The sequence below is a fragment of the Perna viridis genome, chromosome 6 (genome assembly GCF_037379345.1).
Source record: "Perna viridis isolate PV_CMFRI_1.1 ecotype Kerala chromosome 6, ASM3737934v1, whole genome shotgun sequence".
NCBI classification, from domain to species: domain Eukaryota; kingdom Metazoa; phylum Mollusca; class Bivalvia; order Mytilida; family Mytilidae; genus Perna; species Perna viridis.
The window spans coordinates 45,284,222-45,310,941 of NC_142450.1; the positions used below are offsets into that span (position 1 = coordinate 45,284,222).

Sequence of the window (26,720 nt, forward strand, 5' to 3'; positions counted from 1 at the left end):
AATGCATGTAGCTTCTAATTATAATAAAGTACAAACAAAAAAACAGTATTAGAACAATGAATAGAAATTTCATGATTCGAGACCAAGCCTTGACAAAGAAAACAAACAGAACACAAAAAAAAACACAAATGAACACATAAATTAAAAACATGAGCAACCCAAACTCAGCTAAAAACTTGGAGCGCACTCTGTTTTTATAAAAAAAACATTCCCCAAGTTCTTCATTTTGGTTCAAAAGAAGAGTGTAACTACAAAATTGTAAGCAAATCTGTTCTAGGGTTGATATGGCTACAACATAACAACGAGTTGTTAAAAAAAATACCCATGCAGTCAGCATTGAGTTCGCTTTTGCTTCACGAGACACCCATGATGCCTAACTATGGCAACGTAACAGATTGAGCTAACAACCTCACATTTCATTTGACAAAAGTGATAACAACCGTTAAATTAAAGTTTTCTTGTAGAACCAATAAAACAATTCATTGAAAAACGAACATAGTACAGTGATCACAGTTTATTTAATTTTTTGTTTAATTTTTGGTTTATTTGATTTATTACACTTCATATTTATAATAAAAACGCCCCTTTTATTCACTTACATCGTTTAATTGAAGATAAACTCATTCAAAATCGACGATGACCCAAGTCATACGCATTTTAATTAGCCATGTGATCGTGTTACGTCATTGGTTCTCAATTCATAGATGCGTGGGGATTCTGCATTTGTTGAATGATTTCTACAATGAGAGTGAAAATATTGAAAGTTTTGGTTTGCAAGCGAATAAACACTGACAGTTGTAACAATTTAAACCACTTCGAGAAGAAAATGATAAACAATGTCAGAAATATTAAACTAATACATGAATGGAGACTAGACTATCCATAATGAGACGACATCTCTTCTGTTCGATTAGGTAGAAATACTTCATTATGTTCTGTCATGTAAGATTGAACTTTTTAGGCTCCCTTAAATTCACCTTGGGTCACCTATTATGATACATATACTGTGTAATGCGTCAAATTCTCCATGCAGTTTTATTTCAAAATCAAAAAGACAAAAGAATTATATTTCAATTATCATATCGAAGTCATACACCTGCGTCGACACCTGTATCACGGGTTGCCCAACCCTGAAAAGATAAAAGAAGCCGTCCACGAAATCTCCTGCTCATGATTAAGTTTACCGGGCCTGTTTATTAATATATATCCCAGCGGCAATGAAAGAACGATACACAGAGTTTCACTATGTAAGTTGTACCATTTATGTATCCAACACGGGAATGTTTGCCTAACGAAAATGAAAAGCTGACAGAAAACGAGAAGAACTTTTGTCTTCTAACATTCTTAACACGGTTATAGTACCCATACACAGATCAGTGGATCACTCTGCATCATATACAAGCTATTTTCGAAGATGTATTGATTTTTTTCGGGCAAATGTATGCATTTTCAATTTACCCAAATGGGGATTGAGCGTTACTTCCGGTTGTCATTTGTGCATATTAATTACGTCGTCGTGAAAACACAAATACGTCATTCGAACTTTATTTGGCGCTAACCTGATGAGAAAACATTTGTTAGATCCGTATTTAAATATAATAAAGTTTCATAAATACAAACGTTTATAAAATGATATTTTTTGTGTCACGTCTCCTTTAATTGGGTAAAGTAGTGTGATCATCTATCGCATTATCAAATTTAATATTTTAACCAATAGTTTAGTTTAAACATATTTTATTTGCAAATAAAACTAATTTGGATTAGACATGAGTTATTCCTACTCACATGGTCTGTTTCGTACATGAAATATAACATAATAAATTGTTGAACAAAATAACGACAAGTGTAGTGTACAGAAATTGATAATTTAACCTTTTACAACAGCAGGTCCAAATCACAAAAGGGAAAAAAATCAATATTTGGCGTAACACATTAATAAATAAGAAAAAATAAGAAAAAAAAATGCCAAAGGTATTTCGATCAGTCTAAACAAAGTCGACCTGTGTGCTGAATAAAATGTTGTATTGTTTTAAATTTGTCAGCATTGCTGGAGTTATCAAGTATTGCGCTACCAAATAAAATCATAGTTATTCGACCTTCACCAGTATCCGGAAAATTATCTATGTATAATCTATGTTGTTTTACATACAAATGACATTCTAGAAAGAAATGCATACTATCCTGAATCGGCCAGCCACAGGTGCATTTCTGGTCAAGCACCAAACCCACCCTGAACAGATCGATGAGCTTTGAGTGTACTACCCATGTGACGTAGTCTTGTATGCAAAATATTAAGCTTATATAATGGATTTCATCATAATAATCTTAAAGTGGTTTGAACACGGAATACTTATTTTACAGTAATTGTTTGAAATTGTCAAAGGTTGGTACCTGTCTCAATCGTACGTCTTAGCCACTCCACAATCGTATAGCAGATGGAAAGATTGACTTCGAAAAAGTTTCAATACGGGTTTGAGGATAAACATAGTTGGTCACATTTCTCACATTATATCGACTGGTTGTGCCTACAATAGGTGTTAAACAGTCTCTTACATATGCTGGTACCTTACTATTGTGTGCTCTGTGGAATAGACAGAGTTTATGTCTTCGTCGACAATCTCCTAATGTCTCCCAACGAGTTTCAAATTATAAAGATTCAATACTGGCATATCTTGGAAGACCGGTTATAATTCTGACAGCTTCATTTTGTATTTTATCTAATTTGTTTGCACATTCTGCAGAACATCCATCTCATCGTTCACAAGATTATTTCAGTAAATAAACTGTAAAATATAAGTATGATATATCATATTCAAATTTGATCTGTTCAGAGTGAACTTGAGCTTTCGCAGGACTGACTTGGGTTGACCACATACAATCCGAAGGCAACACTACTCCTAGATGCTTGTGAGTATCATAAATACACGTTAAGATCACCAGTGGTAATGACATTCGGGTGTAATTCAAGGCCTGTTCAATAGATATTTGTAAATGGTCTTTTTGCAGCAAATAAAGGGTGACAAAACATTTAACACAAAAGTGAAGGAACTGTTATGTTTATTCTTAAAAAATTACAGTAAAACTCCTAACATGAAAATTGCTTCATAATGTAATGTAGAAACATTTATTTCTGTGGGGTTAAGATATTGTGAGGTATTGACCGAAATATGATTTAGTTGGGATTAGTTTTAAAAAAAAAAAAAAACGGGGAACACTGATTCTTATTGGGGTTGAATTTTCATTTAGTTTTTTGTTTTGGTGATTCTACATATCCATGCTTACACTACATTAAAAAGCAATTTTCACTTTAAGAGTTTTATTGCAATTTTTTATGAATAAAGGTAACAGTTCCTTCACCTTTTGTTTCCAAATATTGAGTTTACTTCGTCACAATCCAATGTCTTTATGAAAAGACCTGCTGCATACTATATTTAACAAGACATTTTACAAATCAACATTATATACTCCAATTTAAAACTCCTCAGAAAATTTGATAGTTAGAACAAACTTCTTTGTCACTTATTGGAGATCTAAACACAAGCCTTTAAAAAAGTAATAAATTCTTTGAAAGTTTTGAACCTATTCACAAATCAATACATAATGTGACCGTGTATAATTAATGTAAAAAGCTTCAAAGACAAAATCATTTTAGTAATAAATGCATTTCACAGCTTTTTAAGTATTGATGAGACAGCAATTGGCAATTGCACGAATGACTGAAATTCAACAAATATGGATTCTTCGATGAAATGGGATGTGTAATGTTTGGTGAAGACTGCATCAAAAAGAGATAACATATCAAATGGCTCCTTCTTGGAGCACATAAAAATTTCTAAAAAATATCACTTTGAACAATATAGGACACTGGTTTTACATATAAAGTATGACTTCATCCTGAGATAAATCATATTTCATCACAGCCACAAATATCACAAGTATCAACTGCCAATCTTTTTACATATGCACTCTAATTACTTATGACTCGCTTGGCACTGGTCTACCTGACCTCATGTAGTTTATCCAATTTGTACTCAAACATTTAGCATCCTACAAAAGATAAGTTAATACTTCATTTGTTTAAATTAAAAGAGCATGAATACTCAATCTTAATCTCACATAAGTATTCATATTTTGGTCATATTTTGTAATGAATTTATTTCTTTTCTTACCACATAAATTCCTGCACATTGTTATTTGATTGGTTGATTGTTTTAATATTAACATTACCTAACCAAATAATGACTTAAATAATATAAAACACATGAAAGAAATAACTTACAATGTTGGTTCCACTTAAGTTATAAAATTATTAACAATTACATTCTATTCTAATCTTAAATATATGTTTGCACAACAGACTGTGAGCTGTTACCATAGTTATATTATCAGGAAATATTTGTTTTCACTTTTTCATAGCATTAAAACATATTTTAACAGTTTGGGTGATGTAAAACTAAAGGATATACTTACAATTGTTCTGGACTTCTGTCTTATTTCATCTAGAGTTAAAGGCACTTGTGAATGGGGAATCTGAGGAGGATGTAGGGCTTCTATAGATCTAGACTTCCCTCTTGATCCAAGTTTCTGTCGACTATGAAATAAACAAAAATATGTATCAGTTGACAGAGAAAAAACACGTTAGAGTAACACGTCCTTAAAAGGAGAATCTGATAAAGATCTGGAAAATACAAAAATTCAATGTCAATCCTGTTCTGTCAAGCCCATACAATGTACGGATTTCATTCCTAGTCATTTAATCAAACACACTGCATACTATCAATCCTGTCAGATAAAACACATCTATTTCTGTTCACACAGGCCAGCACAGGTTAACACATTGTACCATTCCCTACAAAGTGTCCAACTGTCTTTTATGTCCACATAAATCCACACAACATGTTTTATTGTCATTTCTCTCCAAAGAAGACCACAAAAACAGCCAACATCATTTATGATTATAAAAGCCAATACCACCGTCATTGCTGATGGTTGTGTTCCACTATATCCATCCTTTTTCCATTACTCGTACAAGCAGGCATAACAACAATAAAATTTACAAAATGCTTTGTTTTTATAGCCCTTGTTTCCTTGCAAATATAAAATCACAATACCTAGATTCTTTTCTAAATGATCCTCTGGATTCTCTGCTGACTAATGAGCGACTCTTTGATGTGTTCCCACGACTCGGGGGAGGAAGGGCAGGATAAATTGAGTCTGGTAATCTCACATCTTCCTCTGATATAAACTGATCCTCTGGAGCAGGCAAGATGGATAGCTGAAATACCAAAATATCATGTTCAGAAAAAAAAAGAGAACTTTAACAGCTTCTCATTTTTTTTCAAAGTTTTTAAATTTTCAAAAACATTTTTGTTATACCTTCTTTGTATTGATAGGCAAAATTACGTCTGAGTGACATATTATACACTATTACACATTAAATATCACAAGTCAGAAAATAATTGTACTCTTTAAAGAGACTTGTGTTTTACACCAAGATAGTAATGTTACATGTGTTAGTACAAAGACAGCACTTGTGTCACTCCAAATATAAAAAAAATATTTATCAAAAAGCAGACTTTTAAAGGAACTATGATTATTCATATATAAGTAGCTGTTAACAGTTGTATGTGTGGCATTTGTTAAAGTCCTTTTACAAATTTCAATGAAGTTCACAGTGTGAAGTTGGTTCTGACAAAGGACACATGATAAACACACATTAGAAATGAAATATGTCTTTCAATCTTATATTTCAGTATAAAATTTCTATTAGACATGTTAAATAAGAACTCTGTGAAACCTTTATACAGTGACAACACAATCTCACAGAAACACATTCTTGTAGGTGCCTGACCAAGGAGTGAAAACCTTTGTGCAAAAACCTGATAAATAGCATAATTTACTTTTAAGTTAAAAAGAGCTGGATGAAAAAAATCTTTGATGTAAATGTGTCTTAAATAAATATAATCAGAACACAATGAATTATATCTTCTATTCCTAACAATGAAACCAACATTGAATTTATCAAAACCAATACAAAGATTTGTGTTTCATAAAAAAAAAAATCCAAAGAAAAAAAAACAGAAATTACACAACAATACAAAGAAACATTTATAACAAGTTCACATGTGTGCAAAAAACAAACAAGAAGTTTGAATTAATGTAAAAGCTTGTGTGACCTACGAGGCTACTCTGCATCCCACAATAGAGAGATTTCTGAAACAAATTATTAAAATGGAAACCATAAAACAAACCCATTAATAATGATTCCATCACATAACAAAAAAGAATGGCCTTTAAAGCTTTAGTAATGTCTTACTAATAACAAATAACTTTACTTTGTATTTTTTACTGAGTGTAGCGACTGATCCACAAAGCACATGTACATTATACAAAACTGACAGCCAAAATTCCCCTAAAAAAAATATTTCTACAAATGAAATACTGATTTAAAAATAATGACGAAAACAGTTTGTCAAACAAATTAACACTGGATGAAGTAATTTCTATCTTTAAAAAGTTATGTCTACCTATAAAACATAACTATGTTATATAATAGTGTTACTACATGTAACAACAGACTGTTTGTGTTCACTTTGGGATAGTCAATGAGCATGCTTAATAAAAAATTCTGCATCAACATTCTTTTGTTCTACCCTAGGCCCTACCTCACAGAGGTATGTGACATATAGCATGCTCATTAATAACCCTGCAGTAACAGGAAAAGGTCTACAAAAAGAAAAGAGAATTTCGTAAATATAGTATACATAGTCAGTTCTGTAAGACTTAAACCTCTACATGGTCAAAAATAAGGCTATCTTTGTTAGACAGCAAGGAAATAAACAATTTCTGAATTGAAAACTTCAAAGACACTATAAAAAGTGACAAGAACTTAGTGAGCCAATACCCTAATAATACTCCCTCATCCAAAATTTGGTATAAAGACAAAGCATAAATAGAGTCATCAAACTGGAAGATATTGTTGTCCATGCCCAAAATCAAATCCAAAAAATGACACATCCATTCAAAGTGAAATGACTGTGACAAACAGAGAAAAACTGTAATGAAGAAAAGACTGACAGACAGACAGACTGACATACATAATAACATACAAGTGTCAAACAGTAAACCCCCCTACTTTCAATGCTGGAAAGTATTTTTTTCTTCACAATTTGTGAGCTGATATATACATTCATCCAAGTCAAAAGTTGGTCCAAAAGTGCCATCACATCCATTCAATATACATTGCCATGCACAATTTTCCAACAACTATGAAAGATTTTCATATTAAAACCTGTCATAACAACAATCTGTACAAAGCAATAACATGTACTAAAAGTAACTGGTACTATCATATCCATGAATAATGCATTACATGTAAAATATCTATATATAAAGACCATATGTTTTATGTTCTCCCTTGTAAGGTCACTTAAGACAATTTTGACTGTATTTTGCAATGTTGGTTACAATTACAAAGGAATTTTTAGGCCACTTATTGTGTTATTGCCGTCTTATCCACCACCAGGTCAAAAATAGTTTGATATAATATTCAAAATAGAAAAAAAAATGTTAGTTAGAAAATACCCAAAACATAACTACAGAATACTTCTATAGAATGTTACTCTGTCACACCAGATTTACTTAAATCAAAAGATATGGGAGAAGTGATGCCTCTACAATCAAGATATGGGAGATGTGATGTCTCTACAATCAAAGATATGGGAGAAGTGATGTCTCTACAATCAAAGATATGGGAGAACTGATGCCTCTACAATCAAGATATGGGAGAAGTGATGTCTCTACAATCAAAGATATGGGAGAACTGATGGCTCTACAATCAAACGATAAAGGAGAACTGATGTCTCCGCATTCAAAAAGTAGAGGAGAAGTGATGTCTCTGCAATCAAAAGATGTGGGAGAAGTGATGCCTCTGCAATCAAAAGATATGGGAGAAGTGATGCCTCTACAATCAAAAGATATGGGAGATGTGATGCCTCAACAATCAAAAGATATGGGAGAAGTGATGCCTCTACAATCAAGATATGGGAGAAGTGATGTCTCTACAATCAAAGATATGGGAGATGTGATGCCTCAACAATCAAAAGATATGGGAGAAGTGATGTCTCTACAATCAAAAGATAAAGGAGAACTGATGTCTCTGCATTCAAAAAGTAGAGGAGAAGTGATGTCTCTGCAATCAAAAGATGTGGGAGAAGTGATGCCTCTGCAATCAAAAGATATGGGAGATGTGATGCCTCTACAATCAAAAGATATGGGAGAAGTGATGCCTCTACAATCAAAAGATATGGAAGATGTGATGCCTCAACAATCAAAAGATGTGGGAGAAGTGATGCCTCTACAATCAAAAGATAAAGGAGAAGTGATGTCTCAGCAATCAAAATATATGGGAGAAGTGATGTCTCTGTAATAAAAACACATTTAAAACTTACCAGGTCCCTCAGAGTATTTCCATCAAATATTTGTGACAGTTCACCATGCTTCTCAATGATTCTGAAAAAAAATGTTTAAATCTAGGTATATAATAAAGGATAATAACAAAATTACCAAACTGACAAATTCTGTGCAGTAGTTAAATGGAATAGACAAAAGGAAAGTCTGTATAACAAATGGCAATATCAGGGTAAAAACCAGAAAGTTGAGAAACCACCACAATCATCCTAACTTAGTACAGACGTTTCAAAATGAAAGGTGGGTTGAACCAGGTTAAATAGGGCACTATTCATGCTTCCATTACAGTTCATTATTTTGCTATATCCATTCCTCATGAACTGTAGTTTTTCCATTAACAGAAAAAAATATTATGACAGTATTTAAATTGTCCTGAATGTCTTCAAGAATAATGAAACATTGTAAGATCCTAGGTTATTAATCATTTTTAAAATTTCAATAGGAATTACAATTGACTTACTGATGAATAATGTGCAATTTTTTACCCCATTTACAATTATACATTCACACTGTTATGTACTATAGATATTATCAGGACAAGTAAGTAGACCTCTATAATGTAAGGCAGCACATATTTTGAATAAGTTTGTTTACAAAAGTAGTAATACAGACTAAAGTCAACACTTTGACTTATAACTATGAGTCTTTACCAAACTGTTGGCAGAGAAACTTTTATAAGGTGAGGATAAGACTAAGCAGCTGAGGTATAATAAGGACAAAGATTAAATTAATCAAGTATGCCCCATTTTTTCTTTGGTAAACCCCTAAAAAATCCCAACTTAAATGTGTCAATTACATTATTATATTGAAAAACTGTGTGAGGTTTCATTCCAATCTAATATATCAGATTGAAGAAATACAGAGCACAATCTTAGTAATTGATAGATAGATGAATATAATAAAGTAATATTTTATGACTGGAAAACTTTCAAAAGTCTATTAAGTACTTCTTTGTCTAAGAATCAGGCAAACTTTGTATAAGGTGTGGCATGTGAAGAAGAAAACACAGATATTTTATTGTATTATCCAAGTATTTATACCTCATAATCTCCAGAAATAACCATCAAAGTGTTTGTAAAATTTGCTTTTTTAAGAAATTGATAGGTCAAATTTAGTTGAAATGCACTGTGGAAAATGGCAGACAAATTTTCAAGCACTTTTTCCTTATATAAGGAGTCAAAAAATATCTACTTCACTGATGCTTCAAGATAAATTCAAATAGCTTTTCAGATGTTTTCTAGATGTATTGAATGTTTTTGAGGCCAAAAAAAAAAAAAAACAAATTGAAAATTATGATGTGCCACCCACTGCACGATTCTCAAATAGAATGGTACTTAAATCTTTTCTTCAATAGGTTACGCTATTCAATGCAGAGATGGGGTAATTGTTATTGTAATCATTAATCAGTTGTAATTGACTACATTTCTTCAAATAATCATTGTAATCGTTAATCAGCCAAAAATCTGATTACATGTAATTTAATTTATTCAATTACTTTTCAAAATACCCTGTAATTCTGATTACATTATGATAATAATGGACATATTAAAGCCTATGGTATCTATGGATAATGTAATATGTCAACAACAAAAACAATGTAATTATGCTTACCTGTTGGTTGCAGCATTGTTTGCCATGGCCATCTGATGCATTCTGTTAAGTTTACGAAGAAATCTTTTCCTCTGCTTTATTCTCACTTTCAACTCTGCCTCTCTAGCCAACTGAAAACATAAATAAGTTCACATTTTTATCAATTACTGGTAAAACGCTTCAACACTCTATCATCTTTGGTTAAGCATTGAAACGTTTCATGACTTTCATTCTCATCTGTTAAAACCAAAATATGATAGCTATTTTTCTAACAATGTTTCAATCTGTCTGCTCTTAGGAGATAATTCACATTGAAAATTCAATAGTGTCTGTTGTATTTTTGTGTCATTTACAAAGTTATCTCCCTTAATTTTAAATTTTATAGTACATGCTACATAACTTTTATCATTTGTCATATAAAAAGCCACATTTTTCTGTTTACTGCAACATTCAAAACAAAATATAATAAAATTATGTAGGCTTTCCAACCATGAATCACATAATTCTCATCTGGATTGCTACTTGAATCTTAATACTTCATTCCACATAGCAAGAAAATATTTGGTTATCATGTCACTGACTACTCCAACACTGTATACAGAAGTACCTGTTCTGGATCGGGTGGTTTTTCTCCAAGATCCATTGTAAAACAATGTAACTGTGGCATTTGTGTCTGTAAACATTGATAAAATATGTCATGAAAAAGTAACCTGTTTAACTTCCTTGCAATATAAAATATGATTAGAACATGGTACATGTATAGTACTTATTACTTCCATGTACCCTGAACTATAATACATTATACTGATTTTTTCTAACTTGAGATGAAGGATACTACAGACACTGTGAAGTCAGCCTCATATCTTGACCTACACTTAGAAATCAATGGTAAAGGAAAACTATTGACCAAACTTTATGACAAACGTGATGACTTTTCATTCAGAATTGTCGACTTTCCTTTCGTCTGTGGCGGCATCCCTTCGGCTCCTGCGTATGGAGTATTCATATCACGGCTCATACGTTGTACCAGAGCTTGCCGAGGCTACGCAGACTTTTTGTATCGCACTGGAACTCTAACCAGTGGGCTTCTGGAACAGGGTTATGTTGCTACAAGATTGAAGTCATCACTACAGAAGTTTTATGGTCGTTATCGTGAACTCATGGATTGTTATGGTGTGTCCATCAGCACCATGAGGGCTGATTTATTCAACGGGTCATAGTTTCCCTTCCCTTGTTTGTATACCCCAGACTTGACTTTTTATGAGCAACTCGGCGGGTGTTTCTAGAAAAGCAGAGGACTCTTACCCTGCCGGTGCACCTGGTCCATGCTCCTAGTTTTTAGTGGAGTCCAAGTTGCTCATTTACTTTTGTTACTTTGTATGTATGATTTTAGTTACTTTATGTTCTTTGTTGTGTATGTCTGTTTTACATTTTTGGTCTTTGTCCCTGGATTACATTCTTTTGATTACCGCTATGGCCTTGGTTCCCTTGATTACTCTTTCTAATACTTTTATCACTAAATTTACAGCATCAATATACATAAGGATTAAATGAAATCCTAAATATGATATAATTCAGAAACTCTGGTATACTATCATAATTTTTTACCACAATAATTAAATTACTACATGTAGTACTAGTACAGTGGTGACAACCAAGTAACATAATTTAAAATAATAATAATTCTAATCATAAGATTCTTCATGCTTATAGCCTTTGGTTGAGAACATCGTTGCCAGAAAGTTCATACATGCATGAACTTCGCCAGATCGTTCATACATGTACATGCATGAACGCCAGTCAACTTGAAACCAATATGGTGGCTGTGTAGTTCGAAGGAGTGTGGCAACGAACTTAACAGCATAATATAGCGCAAGAATAGTTTATTACATGCACATTGATTTTACCGGTCAAGTTTGTATACAGAGAGTAATTTTCAGCTCGGGGAAAAAACTTATAACTGAGTCTGACTGAACCCTTGAAAACACCTTGTTGTAATTTTCCTTCTTGCTTGCTGTATTTCCATAATGATTATATTCCTGCTAAATTGTTTACATCTCGAAATTTTCAATGCCAACTATCACTTCGTCCATGCCACCTTCACTGTCGTTGTGCAGCTGATTATGTGTAAATATTCATCTGCGCTCCCATACGTGTGCTAAGGAATATGTGTGTATTGAAGCGTAAACATAAACACAGTGTATCAATATAACGGACTGAGGCTCTCAGAGAGTAACTTTGACTGTCAGATAGAATTATAAGGATTGAACAGCTATTTTCGGTCGTTCATGCATGTATGAATGGATCTCCCCACTCCAAAACATTACATGAACGGCCTTTGGCCATTCATTGAGTTTGGGAGCTCCGAGATCCGTTCATACATGCATGAACAACCAAATATAGCTGTTCAATCCTATAATAATTTGGCGAGAATGTCCAAACTTACAGTAAAGAAAAACAACATAAACAAGTAACCAACAAATACTCCACTGAATAGTGTTTCACCGAGGAACAATACTGTCCTTTTCATTTCAGTTGAATTGAAATTTAAAAAAAATATCTAAGTAACTTCCCTCTGCATAAATTCATTATTGAAGTCTCAAAACTCAAGTAAAAGTGGCCACAAATCCAAATAAGAAGTTCTTTTTACATTGTATAGCATTGGTTAAAGTCCAAGCAGTTGTTTTTTTTAAAAAAAAAAAAAATATCACACCATACTTTGTACTATTAAAAGTCTTGTTTCTGGTGGTCTTGTTTTCTGGTCATAATGTGACAAGGAATGACAGTAATTAGTCTTTGTGGGTGCTAATTTTCACAAATTTTGTCAAATGAACATAATTGGGGGGGGGGGGGTAATCAATTTTCACTATCATAAACTTTTAACAAAATCTGTTTTGCAAGTACTACTTGCACACTATTTTGTCCACTGCAAAAACAGTGAAAATTAGTACACTGTCAAAATGTTTACAGTTTACCTTTGGAAATTTCTTCTCTAGGTCAGATGGTGGCTTTGTCTTTTGTGCTGGGGTATTAGATTTAGAATGTTGCTGTAAGAGAGTTATAATACAATCATTTGAAGCAATATTTCTGATATCTGACAATAAAAAATGCATAGAACATAATATTAAAGATAATTTTCAAAATGAAATACGTCTGTTGAAATAACAGCAAATATTTTAGCAATTAGAAAATAGACTTTTATTTCATGTAAGGTACCAATTTCTTTTAAATACAGAATTGTAAAAATATTTGTAAGAACATGATTTAGATAGCTTACAAAACATACCATAAACTTACATATTTAAATTGTTGAGTGATTGCCCAATCTTGTGTATCTTTGAAGTGAGGTGGAACAGAAGACCTTTCTGAGATCTGACTAAGTGACCTGCCAGGTATATCTTGTAATGCTAGAACTGCAGAATGGGACTCCATGTTAGTTCGACTCAATGTACTGCCTGACGTAGAACCTGAAGTACATGATACACTTGTTTATAAAAGGGTTGTACAATCTGTACATAAAGTATGCATAGTAATCTGAAGTATATAGCAGTAACTGTGTAATAGAACCAGAAGTACTTATAAAGCTATAATTAAGCATCTGAAGTACATTTTAATAGCTGTATGATGTTGATACTCAATTATTTCTGAATTGGTATTTACACATTTATTAGTCCAAGACTATGTATGTCTGGGGCATTACCACATATTAATGCCCACTTCAAAATCTATAATGAAAAAAAAAAAACAAAAACAAAAACAAAATAGCTACTTATGAAGAGGACATTATAAATAATTTGACTGCCCCTGTAATACTAGTAATGCCTTCAACATTGTTTAAGGTAGAGATCATCACTATAACACTACATTCTTTTCTGTTCAGGACCAGGGCCACTGGTAGGGTAAGTGTCCTCTGCTTTTCTAGAAACACCTGCCGAGTTGCTCAAAAAAAAATTTGAAAAAATTACGAGTAATTGTATAGTGTCTCTATTAAGGGGAGACAATTGGCAGGAAAATGTTCTATAAAAATGTAATGAGAATTTTATTTTTTTTTAATTATACAAGAAAAAAAGTTCAATGACCCCCAATTTTCATTTTGAAATATAAAAGGATGTCAATTAAGTGTTCTTCATACAAATTTAGAAGAAATTCTATCCACTAGTTTCTTTTATAGTTTGTGAAATAGTGAAACTCTCTACAGAATCCATATACAATTGACTCTATCTCGAAATCAAGTTCTGTTTCTCTAGTATGTTAATTCAATGTAGACTTACAGAAAAAATAGGAAAAAATTATCTACCAGCAATAGGCAATATCACTTTCCCATAGGCAGTCAATTGACCATGATAATGCCCTCTACTGTCCCATGGACAGTCAATTGACCATGATAGTGCCCTCTACTGTCCCATGGGCAGACAATTGACCATGATAATGCCCTCTACTGTCCCATGGACAGTCAATTGACCATGATAGTGCCCTCTACAGTCCCATGGGCAGTCAATTTACCATGATAATGACCTCTACTGTCCCATGGGCAGTCCATTTACCATGATAATGCCCTCTACATAACACAACTATTGTACATATAATTATGCTTATTATAAGAAGGTTATGTAATATTTAGGTGTGAAGGACATTACAGGTTACTGATCAAAACAGATACTAATTAAATAAATACTTTGTAAAACAGCATGTATATCCATAGTAATCTCCCTTTAGATATTAAACAGCTTAAATAAATCTTCTTATTCTTTAATACATAATCTTTTCTAAATTTTCATAATCTTTTAATATAAATAGTGCACAGTCCAAACTAAAAAATTTGTTAACCCAATAAATGGAAAGACTGATTTAAGAAGTTCTAATCCTATCTAAGCCAATTAGTCCAATCTCAAACTTTATAAACCACCTTAGTCCAGCCAAGTCTAATCAGCTTGTTATAAGGTGGTCCACTTCCTGATAATACTAAACTCCAATAATAATGTACTTATACATACATGTATAATTACAATAAGACAGCATTATAAGTAGGGAAAATGTTTACTTAGGAATTTCCACTTTATAATGCTATAAAGTAATCTGGTGACATTCTTACATTTCATTTTAGTTCATAAATCTTATCTTTAAAAGATTTTAAAAGACGTTATAAGATGGAATATGAAAGAATGTAAAAAAATAATTTGATAAAGACATTCATTCTTCTGTTACAATTTGTTTTTTAAAGTTTGTATCTTCTTTACTTCATTCATAGAATCTAACACTGATGAGAGTGCAATACAGAGAAATCTGAGAGACCCAGGAGTGAAGGTGGCTGAGATTTCCTAGTCTTCTCACTTTAAAAATTAATTTTGTGATTAGTACACCAATTCTGAATGCTCTGATTGCAAATTCTTTTGTATTTACAGGACGTCATTGAATGTTTTAATGTGATGTCATAAACATCACGTTTTATTTCACCCATGGGGAGATAAGGATATCTGGCAGAAAATAGGAATATGCTTGCCCTTTTTAATGAGAAGAGAAAATGATAATATAGTTTTATTCATGGAAGTTTCCAAATATTTGAACATGTGACATACGACTATTATTAACAAACAATGATTATATGCTATCAATGGTTTGACATATGACTTATGTTATATGCTATCAATGGTTTGACATAGAACTTATGTTATATGCTATCAATGGTTTGACATATGACATATAACTTATGTTATATGCTATCAATGGTTCGACATATGACTTATGTTATATGCTATCAATGGTTTGACATATGACATATAACTTATGTTATATTCTATCAATGGTTTGACATATAACTTATGTGTATCATTTTTCTGTTATGTCATTAGAGCTTGTGTTGTAATGTTTTATATGTAATTCAAGCTAATGAACTAGAATAACTAGCATTTACAGAAAGTTGGTAATAAGCTATTAAGTGTTTATGTCATTACCTGAAGTTTGGTTGGACTGTTGAGGTTTGACATAAGACATGTAAACATCAGGTTTCTTTATATCATGCCAGAATCTGTCAACTTCTGCTTGTGTCTTCAGTTTTCCTTCCTTTGTAAGTTTATCCTGTAGTTCTATGATCTAAAATTGTCAGATTTCACTTATTACAATAGGTACAAAGGGAAGGATGCCTTGCTATGTTTGAACTTGTTTTTATTAGTTAACAAGTAAAATTCCTGCTTTTTAAAACTTTTTGACAAAAATTATCGATACGACCCTAATGTACCTGTTCTAACTTACATTCATGTATGCTGATTTGACCAGTAAAAATATTGGTCAGCATTTGCCCATATAAAAAAAAAAATTCAAAAAGGAAATTTTCTTGAATTTGTCATATGGAAACAAATAATCTTTCCTGTGGGAAAAAACAATTACAAAAATTCTTAAGAACTTGAATAAATCTATATAAATATTTTCATATTAATATGGATGCTCACAAGCACAAATTACCCACCTTTGCCATTTCTGTTTTTGGAATAGATCGCAGAAATTCTGTGTTTGTGGTCAGATCATGTCTTTGTAATTTCTTCTTCTGCTTGGAGTTTTGAAATTTCTACAAAATGTAAGAAAAACATTATACCATCATTGGAAAGAAAATTGCTTAATATATAAAATACATTTACTCATCAGAAGTGAAAATAATGTCTGAGGTCATGGATTGACAGCAGTCAATATTTATCTAAGAAATAAGAACAATTAGAACCCTATGTTTGGACTATATGTTATTCCGGGCTTAGACGGGGTATAATGTCACATTCATGGCTTATGATTTATATTCCAAGAGCCTAAGGCTATTGTGACATTATATATCCCCTCAAAGGCCAGAATTAATATTATGTTATAGTGGACATCTTCATATATGACAAAAAAAAAGGAAATAAAATTGAAAGTTTTTACTTGTACATTAAGCAAAGTTTCCTTGACACCTTCCTTACTTGTCTTCTATTCTTTACATTTCTTTTGCAATATAAAAAAAATGTACTTTTTTTCTTAAAGTAATTAACACAGAAGTACATGTTTCATTAATTCTCCCTAATGATATCCCATGTGAGGCCCTACATTCCTTGTGGCTGGATTGACCAATAGTATCTGTAAGGGGTTTAATAAGGAATTATTAACATAAAGAAAATTGAACAATCAACAATTTAAAATTTACATTGAATATTTCTGATAACTGATATCCTTCTTCAGCATAAGACTCATAAAGTTCAAGATCAAAACAGATTCAGAAGCTGAATCACGTACGCTGTGGGTGATTGTACCTTTATCAAAGGTACACATAAGCAAATGATAAGGAACCTGAATGAAAATAACAAAGGGGTTCTTTTTATCAAAATTAGAAATAAAAATTAACTGTTGAAAACAATTAAAAAAAGTCAAAATATAGTAGTACGGCGTATTAATGTATAGCATGTAGTGCTGTACCAGCCTTAGACCAAGACCTAAAAATGGATTATTTTTTTCCCGTTTATTCCATCTGGAGAAGTTGTTTGTAATTTTTTCATCCCAAAGCTTTCCCGAGACACTCTTACATTTTGACTATCTATATCTATATCTACATATACATATACATACACATATATAGATATAAATATACATTAGGAAGTGATTATTTGAATTCCAACATCACTTATATAATTACTTATTGTGCATTATCAGTAAAGTATTTTTTTAAGTACAAATAGCTCAAAATGCACAATAAACAATGCATGAATGCTGAAATGGGAAACATGAATGTTTCAAAGAGTGTAGCTATACAGTAGATCAATCAGTAAGGTTTCTGGGTTCTTATAATGAAAAATCTTGATATATAAAAGGGTCTACCTTGTTTGAATCCTCCTCCTCCTGTCTGGGTGTGCGTGGAGTTCTTGGGGTTTGTGATCGACTGTCTGATTGTGTTTTCACTCTAGACACTATGCCTGATACTTTCCTGGAATAAAAGTTTCCCCCATCTTCTTGGTTCTCCATAATCTGCTGGTATCTCTGAAAAATATCCATCAATTAATATAATACTACAAATGCTAAAATTGATAGTTAATCAAGTCAAACTCATTTTATCATAGACATACAATAATAGTAAAAACTTACGAGTTCAATGCAAATTCTTGTTCAAATTACTTTTACAATGGTAAAATGTGTTCATTAATGAAGTATCTTGATCACTTTTTTCAATATAAACTGAGTGCTTTAATTCATATCCATTTGAAACCCCTTTCACAAAATATTTATAAAACTCTACATCTTCAAAGTAGACGGAGAAAGGATAAGATGGTGTGTCTGGAATAACTTCCTGATTCATGTTTAAAAGTTTGCATGCAAGTGCAACCATCCATTATAAAGCATTTCCAGAAATATGTGCATGCATTGTTGAGCAGTATAATAAGCAAGAGTTTGTATTTCATTAGAAGTTCATTCATGTCTCGTGAGACCAGAACATGCAAAACCTGAAAGTTAAAACATATACGGTTAATTTGTATTTGGTTTATCATTTCACGTTATTGGTACATGTATTGTACATAACAGTTTGAGCATAATATTTGCATGCAGTTCAGATCATGAATGTTAATTCCATATAAAATTACCATATTGTGAATGTTTCTAACCTTCTACTAATAACCATATGTAGAAATGTATTCTACAAGAAGTCAAAGGGGCAACATTAATAGATTAAGATTCCCTTGATCCTCTTCAATGATCAAATGTCAGGAGCAGCAAAGCTTGTAGGTGTGTGTTCCTACCAAATGGTAGAAAAAAGGTAGTGAAGTCTCAACCAAGAATTTCCTAAGACTCTGTGACAATTGGTAAATTGCTACCAGGAATGAGTGAAACCGTTGCTACCAGGAATGAGTGAAACCCTGGTCTTCTCCAAATAAACTGACTACATGGTCAAGATGACAATAATTGATCTGTTACTAGTTAGTTAGCTATGCATTACTTTTGACCCCTGAACGGACCTTAAATAGGGATATTAAATCAGATCTTTATGAGCAGAATCAAAAGAGAGGAGTAAATCTTAAGATTTTCAATCGCAGCAAAAGATTCTTGTTTAAAACTAAATTATTGTTATTAGTTCATATTTTTTAAAGTTTTATAGAACAAGGAATGTATGTTGTGTCCCAGAGGGACTGAAACAATTAATTATCCAATACAAATCATTTCTGACTTTAAACATGCAAATAAAAAAAAATAAAATAAAAAAAAAAAAAAAACTAAAACAAACCAAGTAATTTTTAAATTAGTTAATAGCATGCATGTTAAATGTCACAAATCTGAATTGTTCACTCTCACTTGGAGGTTTAAACTTAGCGTAAATGAGAAACAAGTGTTACAATATAATTTCTTTAAAAAAAAACAAAACAAATAAACAAACAAAATTTTAAGGAATGAAAGCTTTTAGATAAGATGCCGCCAAAATAGACATTAATTACAGTAAAATGAATTATTTCAACCACATTCTATCTAAATCATTCAAACCAAAGCATGTGTTAACTTTACTGCTGTGTTTATATTACACAGTAATCATGGTCAAGTAAACCTAAATGGTAGATTCTCATCAAATCTTCACAAAAAAAATATGGGACGGGTGGAAGGATTTTATTTTTTATTTCTTACCAGATATTTGCAAGCCTAATTTTAGCTATTTCCGGTATAGATATATTCTAAATCCATAGTCACATCAGTTTCAGAGAAGAAACATCAATTTAGTCACCAAGAAATGAAGGTTTGTGTTTTATTGTATCTCAATACTAGAAACTGACACAAAAAAAAAAAAAAAACAAAAAACAAATCCTGATTTTTAAATTTACGCCCCAATTTTTTAGTGGTGGGAAAGGATGAGTATCTACCAATTAATTTTATTTGACCTAAGCACATTGTAGTTTTGAGATTTCGAAAAAGAAAAATATAGTACACTTGGTTTCACATGATGTTTATGGAAAGTAAAAGTTTTAGGAAACATTTGCAATAGCCCATACCTCTGAAGTTGTACGTGATATCATCTAAACATAAAAACAATAAAAATATCATATATAAAATTTGTTTTTGTAAATAAATGAATTTTAACCATAGTCAATCCAAGTTGTATGTATGCCTAAATCTATTAGTTTTGCCTTTTTCCAGTTTAAATATCACAATATATAAACAAAACTCCAACAGATTAAAATGAATAAAACCAGCTGCTTTAGCTATCATTATTACAAAAATTCATACTGTAATAAATTCATATTTGAAGATAAATGCCTTTGAAAAGTATCTTAATAAGGTTGAATGGTGGGCAAAATTTGTAAGAATTGACAGTTTGCTACTATGTCTTCAGAATAGTGAATGATACATACTTTAGGGTCTGGGTTACAGTATATAAAATAAATATAGGTTTGTCATAGCAGGTGTGGACAAAGATTCAACATAATTCACAAGAGTTTTACAAGCTAAAATTGTGAAAAAGCTCACTAATTAATACCCCTGGTTACAATATTTAACATTATACACGTGTAATTTCACAAAAATCCACTGTATAAGAGGAGTTTGTATTTACAAGTCTAAATTTAGATCATCTCCCCTTACAAGTATTTTGCTTCATGCACATTTACGTACATGTGTGATGCTAAGCCTTCACAAAAAGTTTCATTAAAAACAGAAGCATTCACACAGAGTTGCACTAACAAGCTCTAGACCATTAAAATTGTAAAACCATCAAATGAGATGTTCTCCCATACAAACATCCAAAAATAATAAGTTTGCTTTACAAACATGAAATATGAAGGCCAACCTTTATATGCTTTAGGGAGAGTAGTGCCTACAATGAACATAAGTAGACAGACAAATAGATAACAGACATTGTGATTCCTTTGTATCCCCTAAACTTTGCAATAATGGAAATAAAAGGAAAAGTATTGAAATTGCAACATTTACTGAATGTGACCTTCTTGTCATGGAAATAACAAAGCAACCAAGTATAGTGGCATTTTGGTTCAAAAATGTCATTGATGTACATGATTTATTTCACTTTGTAAATTAATTGAAATCTGTTTCAATGTGAGAAAAATTAAGATATTATAACTCTTTTAAATACAATATATATACTAAGAAAAAAACTGTACGTTTGGTATCATGAAGCAGATTTTTAAAAGCAAAAATAGTGGAACACAAATACCATGCAAGAATTAAATTTTTCAAGGCAAGAACATTTATCTTTCAACATTTATATAGATCTCATCCATTATCTTATGGAAGCAATTCTAAAATGTTTCATTCTGTTTACATGTGCAATCACAGAGGAATGAAGCTCTAGAGTAACAAAAACAGTATAAATTCAACCAGAACCAGAATAATTTACCTTTTTACTTCTCTGTAATTGGTATATTAGAACATTAAAGATACAAAACAATGAAAACTTGACATCTTTAAAGGTACAAACCAAGTTAATGTCCATTGAACATCATTCACTCATTGAAACCAACCAGTGAAGTAATAAATATAGAATACAACTGGCTAGTTACTGCAGTATACCTACGCATTTGTAAAAAAATATGAATAGACCCTTTCATGTAAACTGTAGAGTAGTTGATGAGCATGTAAGACATATACCGGCTTGGGGTAAACAAAATAATTTTTCTTGCAGAAATATGTATTATGAAAGCTAAAGCCTATCAACTACCCCACAGTAAATATAAAGGGGTCTAATATTCCATATACAATATAAAGTTATTCTAAACTAAAGCATGAATATCCTGAAAAGATGCTTGCATAAAGGAAAAAAAATAACTTTATATATTGAATTATCAAAAAGCATAGGAAACATGTTTATACTATCATCTACATGTGTACTGACTTTCATCGTGTTGCAACTTTATGGTGTATAATTACTTGAAATACATCAACAATTCTATAACTTGAGTCTAGTGCACTGGACTTTGTGCAGGCGGTGTTGCCATAGATATCACAGTGGTACAAGTTCGAGTCCCGTGGAGGGAACGACCAAAAATATGCATTGCAAATTTGACAGTTCTAACATCGTTGGGAATTTTTTCTTCCTTGTATCAATTTGATCTGATATATGCAGTATAGCGAATTGAGTCGTCACATTCTGAGACATTTGTGTAACACTGAATTGTTGTGACATGCATCATAAATTTGATCCTCTATCCTACATAATAACATCTAAATGAACTGTCCCGTACTACCATACATCATGTACTAAGTTACAGCCCTAGATTAATCCTACAAGGACAGGAGGAATGACCCGGCCAGCAAAAGCTATATTTTTATATAGCCTAGCTGGCTGAGGGGTCTAGGGCGTTGGACTTTGTGCAGGCGGTGTTGTCATAGATGTCACAGCGGTAAGAGTTTTTCTTGTATACATGTATGATTGTTAAATAACAAAGACAAATTGCTATGAATATGGAATACATTTTTATCAAATATGCAAAAATAAATAATAACCTAAAAAGTTGATTTCCAATACTATGGCAACTTATCACAAACATTCTTTCTTTTTGAAAATTATAGCATACATGTACTTTTAAACCTGTATAAATGATGTAGTACTTAAAAAGTCTTAGGTAAGAACCGAAGAACCAGAAATCAATATCTACAGAAGAACTGGCGATTAATCCCAACAGATCTACTCAGGTGAATAAATCCTTACCAGAGATACTGGTGAGTACACGTTTACTAGAAGTATTTCATAACAGAAAACAGTACCGTGACTGCTACACTAATATGATCAATCTTAAGATACATATGAATGTGCTTTTTATTAAATCTATCACACTATGTTCTACATTGTTTATTTGTCATGTTATAAGCGAATTAAAATGAAGTCATTCTGCTCAAAGATAAAGGTATACATAATTCATTGTGTCAATTAGAAAGGAATTGTTAAGAAACTCAAGCACCAATCTATGCTTATTTTACCTCCTCTCTCTTCTTTTTCCTTTTTTCATTACTACCATCATTGTCTTCATATTCTTTATCTGATTTTACTTTCTTTTTCCTTCTCTTAGTCTTTTCCTAATAACAGAAAAACTCAATTTGTTTGAACCAACAAAAAAAAAAAAATCAACAGGCAGTGGATAGCAACAATTTTTTTTATAACCTACAAATGGAATTTAGATTCAAATTATGACAGTTATAAGTTGTATGGTCAAATCACTAATAAATTCAAATTTGAGAGAGGTATTTTTCTGTGTCTAGTAAGGTTGAAAAAGGTATTATTTTAATGTGGAATATTTGTAAAATCATTTGTTACCTCTCTACCCCCGCTAGTTATGATGCATGATGGCATGACTAACCCCCTTAGTAGGGTATGTTTTATAAATATTTTTTTTGCTCATTATCTTAAAACAAAAATAATTCCAAATTCAAATAATACCATGTTTTGATCAGGTCAAACAAAAATCAAACATGTAAATGGCAAGACAATTTAGACCACTTTTGAATTAAATTTAAATGTTTTTATTTTGATGGAATCATGATCTTTTAATGAAAAAAAAAAACAAAACAGATACATGTAACTACAGGTGGGAATGCTTATAACTCCAGTTAAATTGTTTGATGCAAATTTATGGTTTGACACATGATCAAGGGTAAAATGTATATATTGTATCTTGCAATCCAGCCAAATTATAACAAATCCACTCAACCATAAAATAAAGAGTTTTGTTCTTGAATCAATGATGATATACAGACAGACAGGCACAGATAATTACTGTGCAAGTCCCACCATCTCTTTTGGGTAGGGGACAAAAAAATCACCTTGTGTTTCTCATCATCCATTCCATATTCTGTCAAAACTGGTGGTAAATTAGACTCTTTGTGGGTTTTTGCTGAGTAAGCACTTCTCACTCTAGTCAAATCTATTTTAACAGACTGGGGGCGAGAGTTGGTTCCTAATTCTGTTTCAACATCAGTATCAGAGTCCTGTGAAAAATAGAAAGAGGAATGCAAAAATGAAACAAACAAACAATCACATACACACACAATTTCTAAACACACCTACATCATGTAATTTTTAAACTGGGCTGCATAGGGACTACATGTATCTATTACTAACAGCATACATGTAGTCCAGGGCCACATCAGAATATCCATTACACTAAAGCACTTTGGATGCAAAAAGAAGAAACTCTTCTCATACTAATAGCTGAAAATTGAACAAATTTGTCGGGTAAAGTACATATATGTTTTGTAGTTCATTTCTTCCAGTCTTAAAAATTATTCACATTCTACAACTACAAGAAGAATGCATGATTTAACTCACAAACTTTTTAAAAGTTATACCCTCACCTTCAACATCGAACACTAGACCAGTCATTGACAGGCCAAATATCAATCAATATGTGCAGAAGCTGCACTTATCCAGTATGAATGGTTTGTTATCATATTTTAAAAAAATCATCTATCGGTATACAAAATGTTTCACAGAATTGAGAAACAATAGACTACAGACCTGTCATTTTCATTCAAATTAACTTAGTGATGTACAGTACTGTATAAAACAAAACACACAATCTACATGTACAAATCAGTTGTTCAGAGTACAAGTAAATATGCAATTAACAGTTAAATGCAACACTTTCACATTCACTTGCATTTGGGAAATTTAGTTCTTGAAGTGCAGAAAGAATTTATTCTTGCAAAAGCATGCCGGAAATGTAGTCATACATGCATCAAAGTAGTTCTATCCATCAGGTGGTGCTAAAAAAATTAGTAAGATACATGTATCACTAGAGATAAAGAACAATAACTCTTTCAAGAATTTTGGCCCAAATTGAGGAGCTGTTGGGTGAGAACTTTCTACATATTAGTGAGCACAGCTCAAGCTGCAACAAAGCTGCAGCAAAAGCAAAGAGCTTTACAACAACAAGCACATACACATTAGTGGGGTGCAGAGTGATGAGAATGAAAATTCATCGTCTGGAAATGATATGTCATGGGGAATATGATAATCATACCAACAAGTATTCCCAATAATTACTTAAAAAAAATCAGTGATTTCTTGAACGTCTAAAAATTTGACTTATGTAGCAAAACAGAATTGGAAATACACACAATGTTTACATTTCGAGGGTGTCACATTGCAATCAATGTCATCCCCTTTTGTATGTGAATACAATATTGAAATGCTATAATTTCAGGTAAATGAAGAGATGCATTTAAAGCTCAAAACATATACTTAAATTTTATATATTTAAAAAATAATTAATATATTTTTATGATAATTTTATTTCAAATAATTACGTTCGTTCTCTTACTGAGTCTTAGCTGCTGTCTAAGTACCTACAATTATACAAGTATACACAACTATTTGCCATTACAGTGAAACCTTATACTAGTCATAAACAAACGCGCTGTTCGCTTATAAGCAATGCCTACTACACAATATACATACATCTACATGCTTCTTTTTCTTGTCATCGATAACGGGTGTTTTTATTTTCACTCGCCGAGGTGATTTACTTTCTTCCGCCATATTGTTGATGTTGTCTTGGTTAATGTCACTTCCGGTGAATGGCCATTATAAAAGTATGACAAATAAGGCCTAAAAATTTTCCGGTTTTTATTCATTGAAACTCATATTTATTCAGTCCTTTCCTATACAGTGGTGGATCCAGAGTGGAGCGGAGGGACCCGTTCACCTTCCTTAAATTGGGAAATTATATTTTGGTATGAAACCTTGATTTCTCTCAAATTCAACCCACCATTTTTTGCCTGACTAAGAATAATCAAGGGAACCAAGGTTATAGCGGTAATAAAAAGAATGTAATCCAGTAACAAAGACCAGGCATGGAGAACAGACGTACACAACAAAGAACATGAAGTAATTAAAATCATGCATACAAAGTAACAAAAGCAAATGAGCAACACGGACTCCACTAAAAACTGGGAGCATGGACCAGATGCACCGATGGGGTAAACGTCCTCTGCTTTTCTAGAAACATCCACCGAGTTGCTCCTAAAAAGTCGTCTGGGGTAGACAAACGAGGAAAGAAAAACTATGACACGTTGAACAAATCAGTTTTCATGGCGCAGATGGATATCTCATAACGATCAACGAGTTCATGATGACGACCATAAAACTTCTGTAGTGATGACTTCAATCTTGTAGCAACATAACCCTGCTCCAGTTGCCTATTTGTTAGAATTCTAGCGCGATACAAAAAGTCTGCGTAGTTTTGGCAAGCTCTGGCATAATGTATGAGTTGTGATATGAACACTCCATACGCAGGTGCTGAAGGGATGTTGCCACAGATGAAAAGGAAAGTTACCAATTCTGAATGAAAAGTCATCACTTTTGTCGTAAAGTATGGTCAGCAGTTTTCCTTTACAATCGATTTTTAAGTGTAGGTCAAGATATGAGGCTGACTTCACAGTGTCTGTAGTATCCTTTATCTCAAGTTTTTTGTGGTAAACGTGATGTATCAAATCCCCGAAATTAGGATTGTTTTAAGATAATACGTCATCTATATAGCGGGAACTGAGATTGAAGGATCTAACTAAACGATATTCTTTCTTTCGGATCAGATCAGCTTTAAAGTCAGCCTTATAAGAGTGAAGGAATAGGTCAGCAAGCGGAGGAGCACAATTTGTTTCCATTGGAATGCCGACCGTTTGTTGAAAAACGCGTCCACCACACTGGACAAATAATTATG

The 26,720-nt window shown here is 32.2% G+C and overlaps 1 protein-coding gene across 4 annotated transcripts; it reads right to left on the reverse strand.

Moving 5' to 3' along the window:
• Nucleotides 1–447: 447 nt before the first annotated feature.
• LOC148615231 (uncharacterized) lies at nucleotides 448–25,581 on the reverse strand. 4 transcript variants are annotated; one of them, XM_088589946.1, is made up of 17 exons: nucleotides 25,460–25,581; nucleotides 23,824–23,988; nucleotides 22,984–23,079; nucleotides 20,043–20,066; nucleotides 17,893–18,051; nucleotides 16,523–16,621; nucleotides 16,011–16,149; nucleotides 13,357–13,526; nucleotides 13,035–13,106; nucleotides 10,667–10,732; nucleotides 10,081–10,190; nucleotides 8,451–8,511; nucleotides 6,181–6,213; nucleotides 5,112–5,275; nucleotides 4,471–4,591; nucleotides 3,976–4,047; nucleotides 448–737 (listed from the first exon to the last, which is right to left on the reverse strand). In XM_088589946.1, exons 1-16 carry the CDS (start codon nucleotides 25,538–25,540, stop codon nucleotides 3,976–3,978), a joined length of 1,632 nt encoding a protein of 543 aa, XP_088446072.1. In that variant the 5' UTR covers nucleotides 25,541–25,581; the 3' UTR covers nucleotides 448–737. The 4 variants fall into 4 exon arrangements, with proteins under 4 accessions (XP_088446072.1, XP_088446070.1, XP_088446073.1 ...); XM_088589944.1 differs by lacking the exon at nucleotides 448–737 and adding an exon at nucleotides 1,532–2,783; XM_088589947.1 differs by lacking the exons at nucleotides 448–737; nucleotides 20,043–20,066 and having other exon boundaries at nucleotides 1,532–4,047.
• Between the last annotated feature and the right edge of the window lie 1,139 nt (nucleotides 25,582–26,720).

Bases quoted from the DNA above. Each gene is read 5' to 3' on its own strand.
- LOC148615231 (XM_088589946.1), bottom strand. From the start codon at position 25,540: ATGGCGGAAGAAAGTAAATCACCTCGGCGAGTGAAAATAAAAACACCC. The intron at 23,080-23,823 runs GTGATTTTTTTG...TTCTGTTATTAG, and splicing joins TGGATGATGAGAAACACAAG to GAAAAGACTAAGAGAAGGAA. The intron at 6,214-8,450 runs GTAAGTTTTAAA...AATTTGTTTCAG, and splicing joins GAAATACTCTGAGGGACCTG to AAATCTCTCTATTGTGGGAT.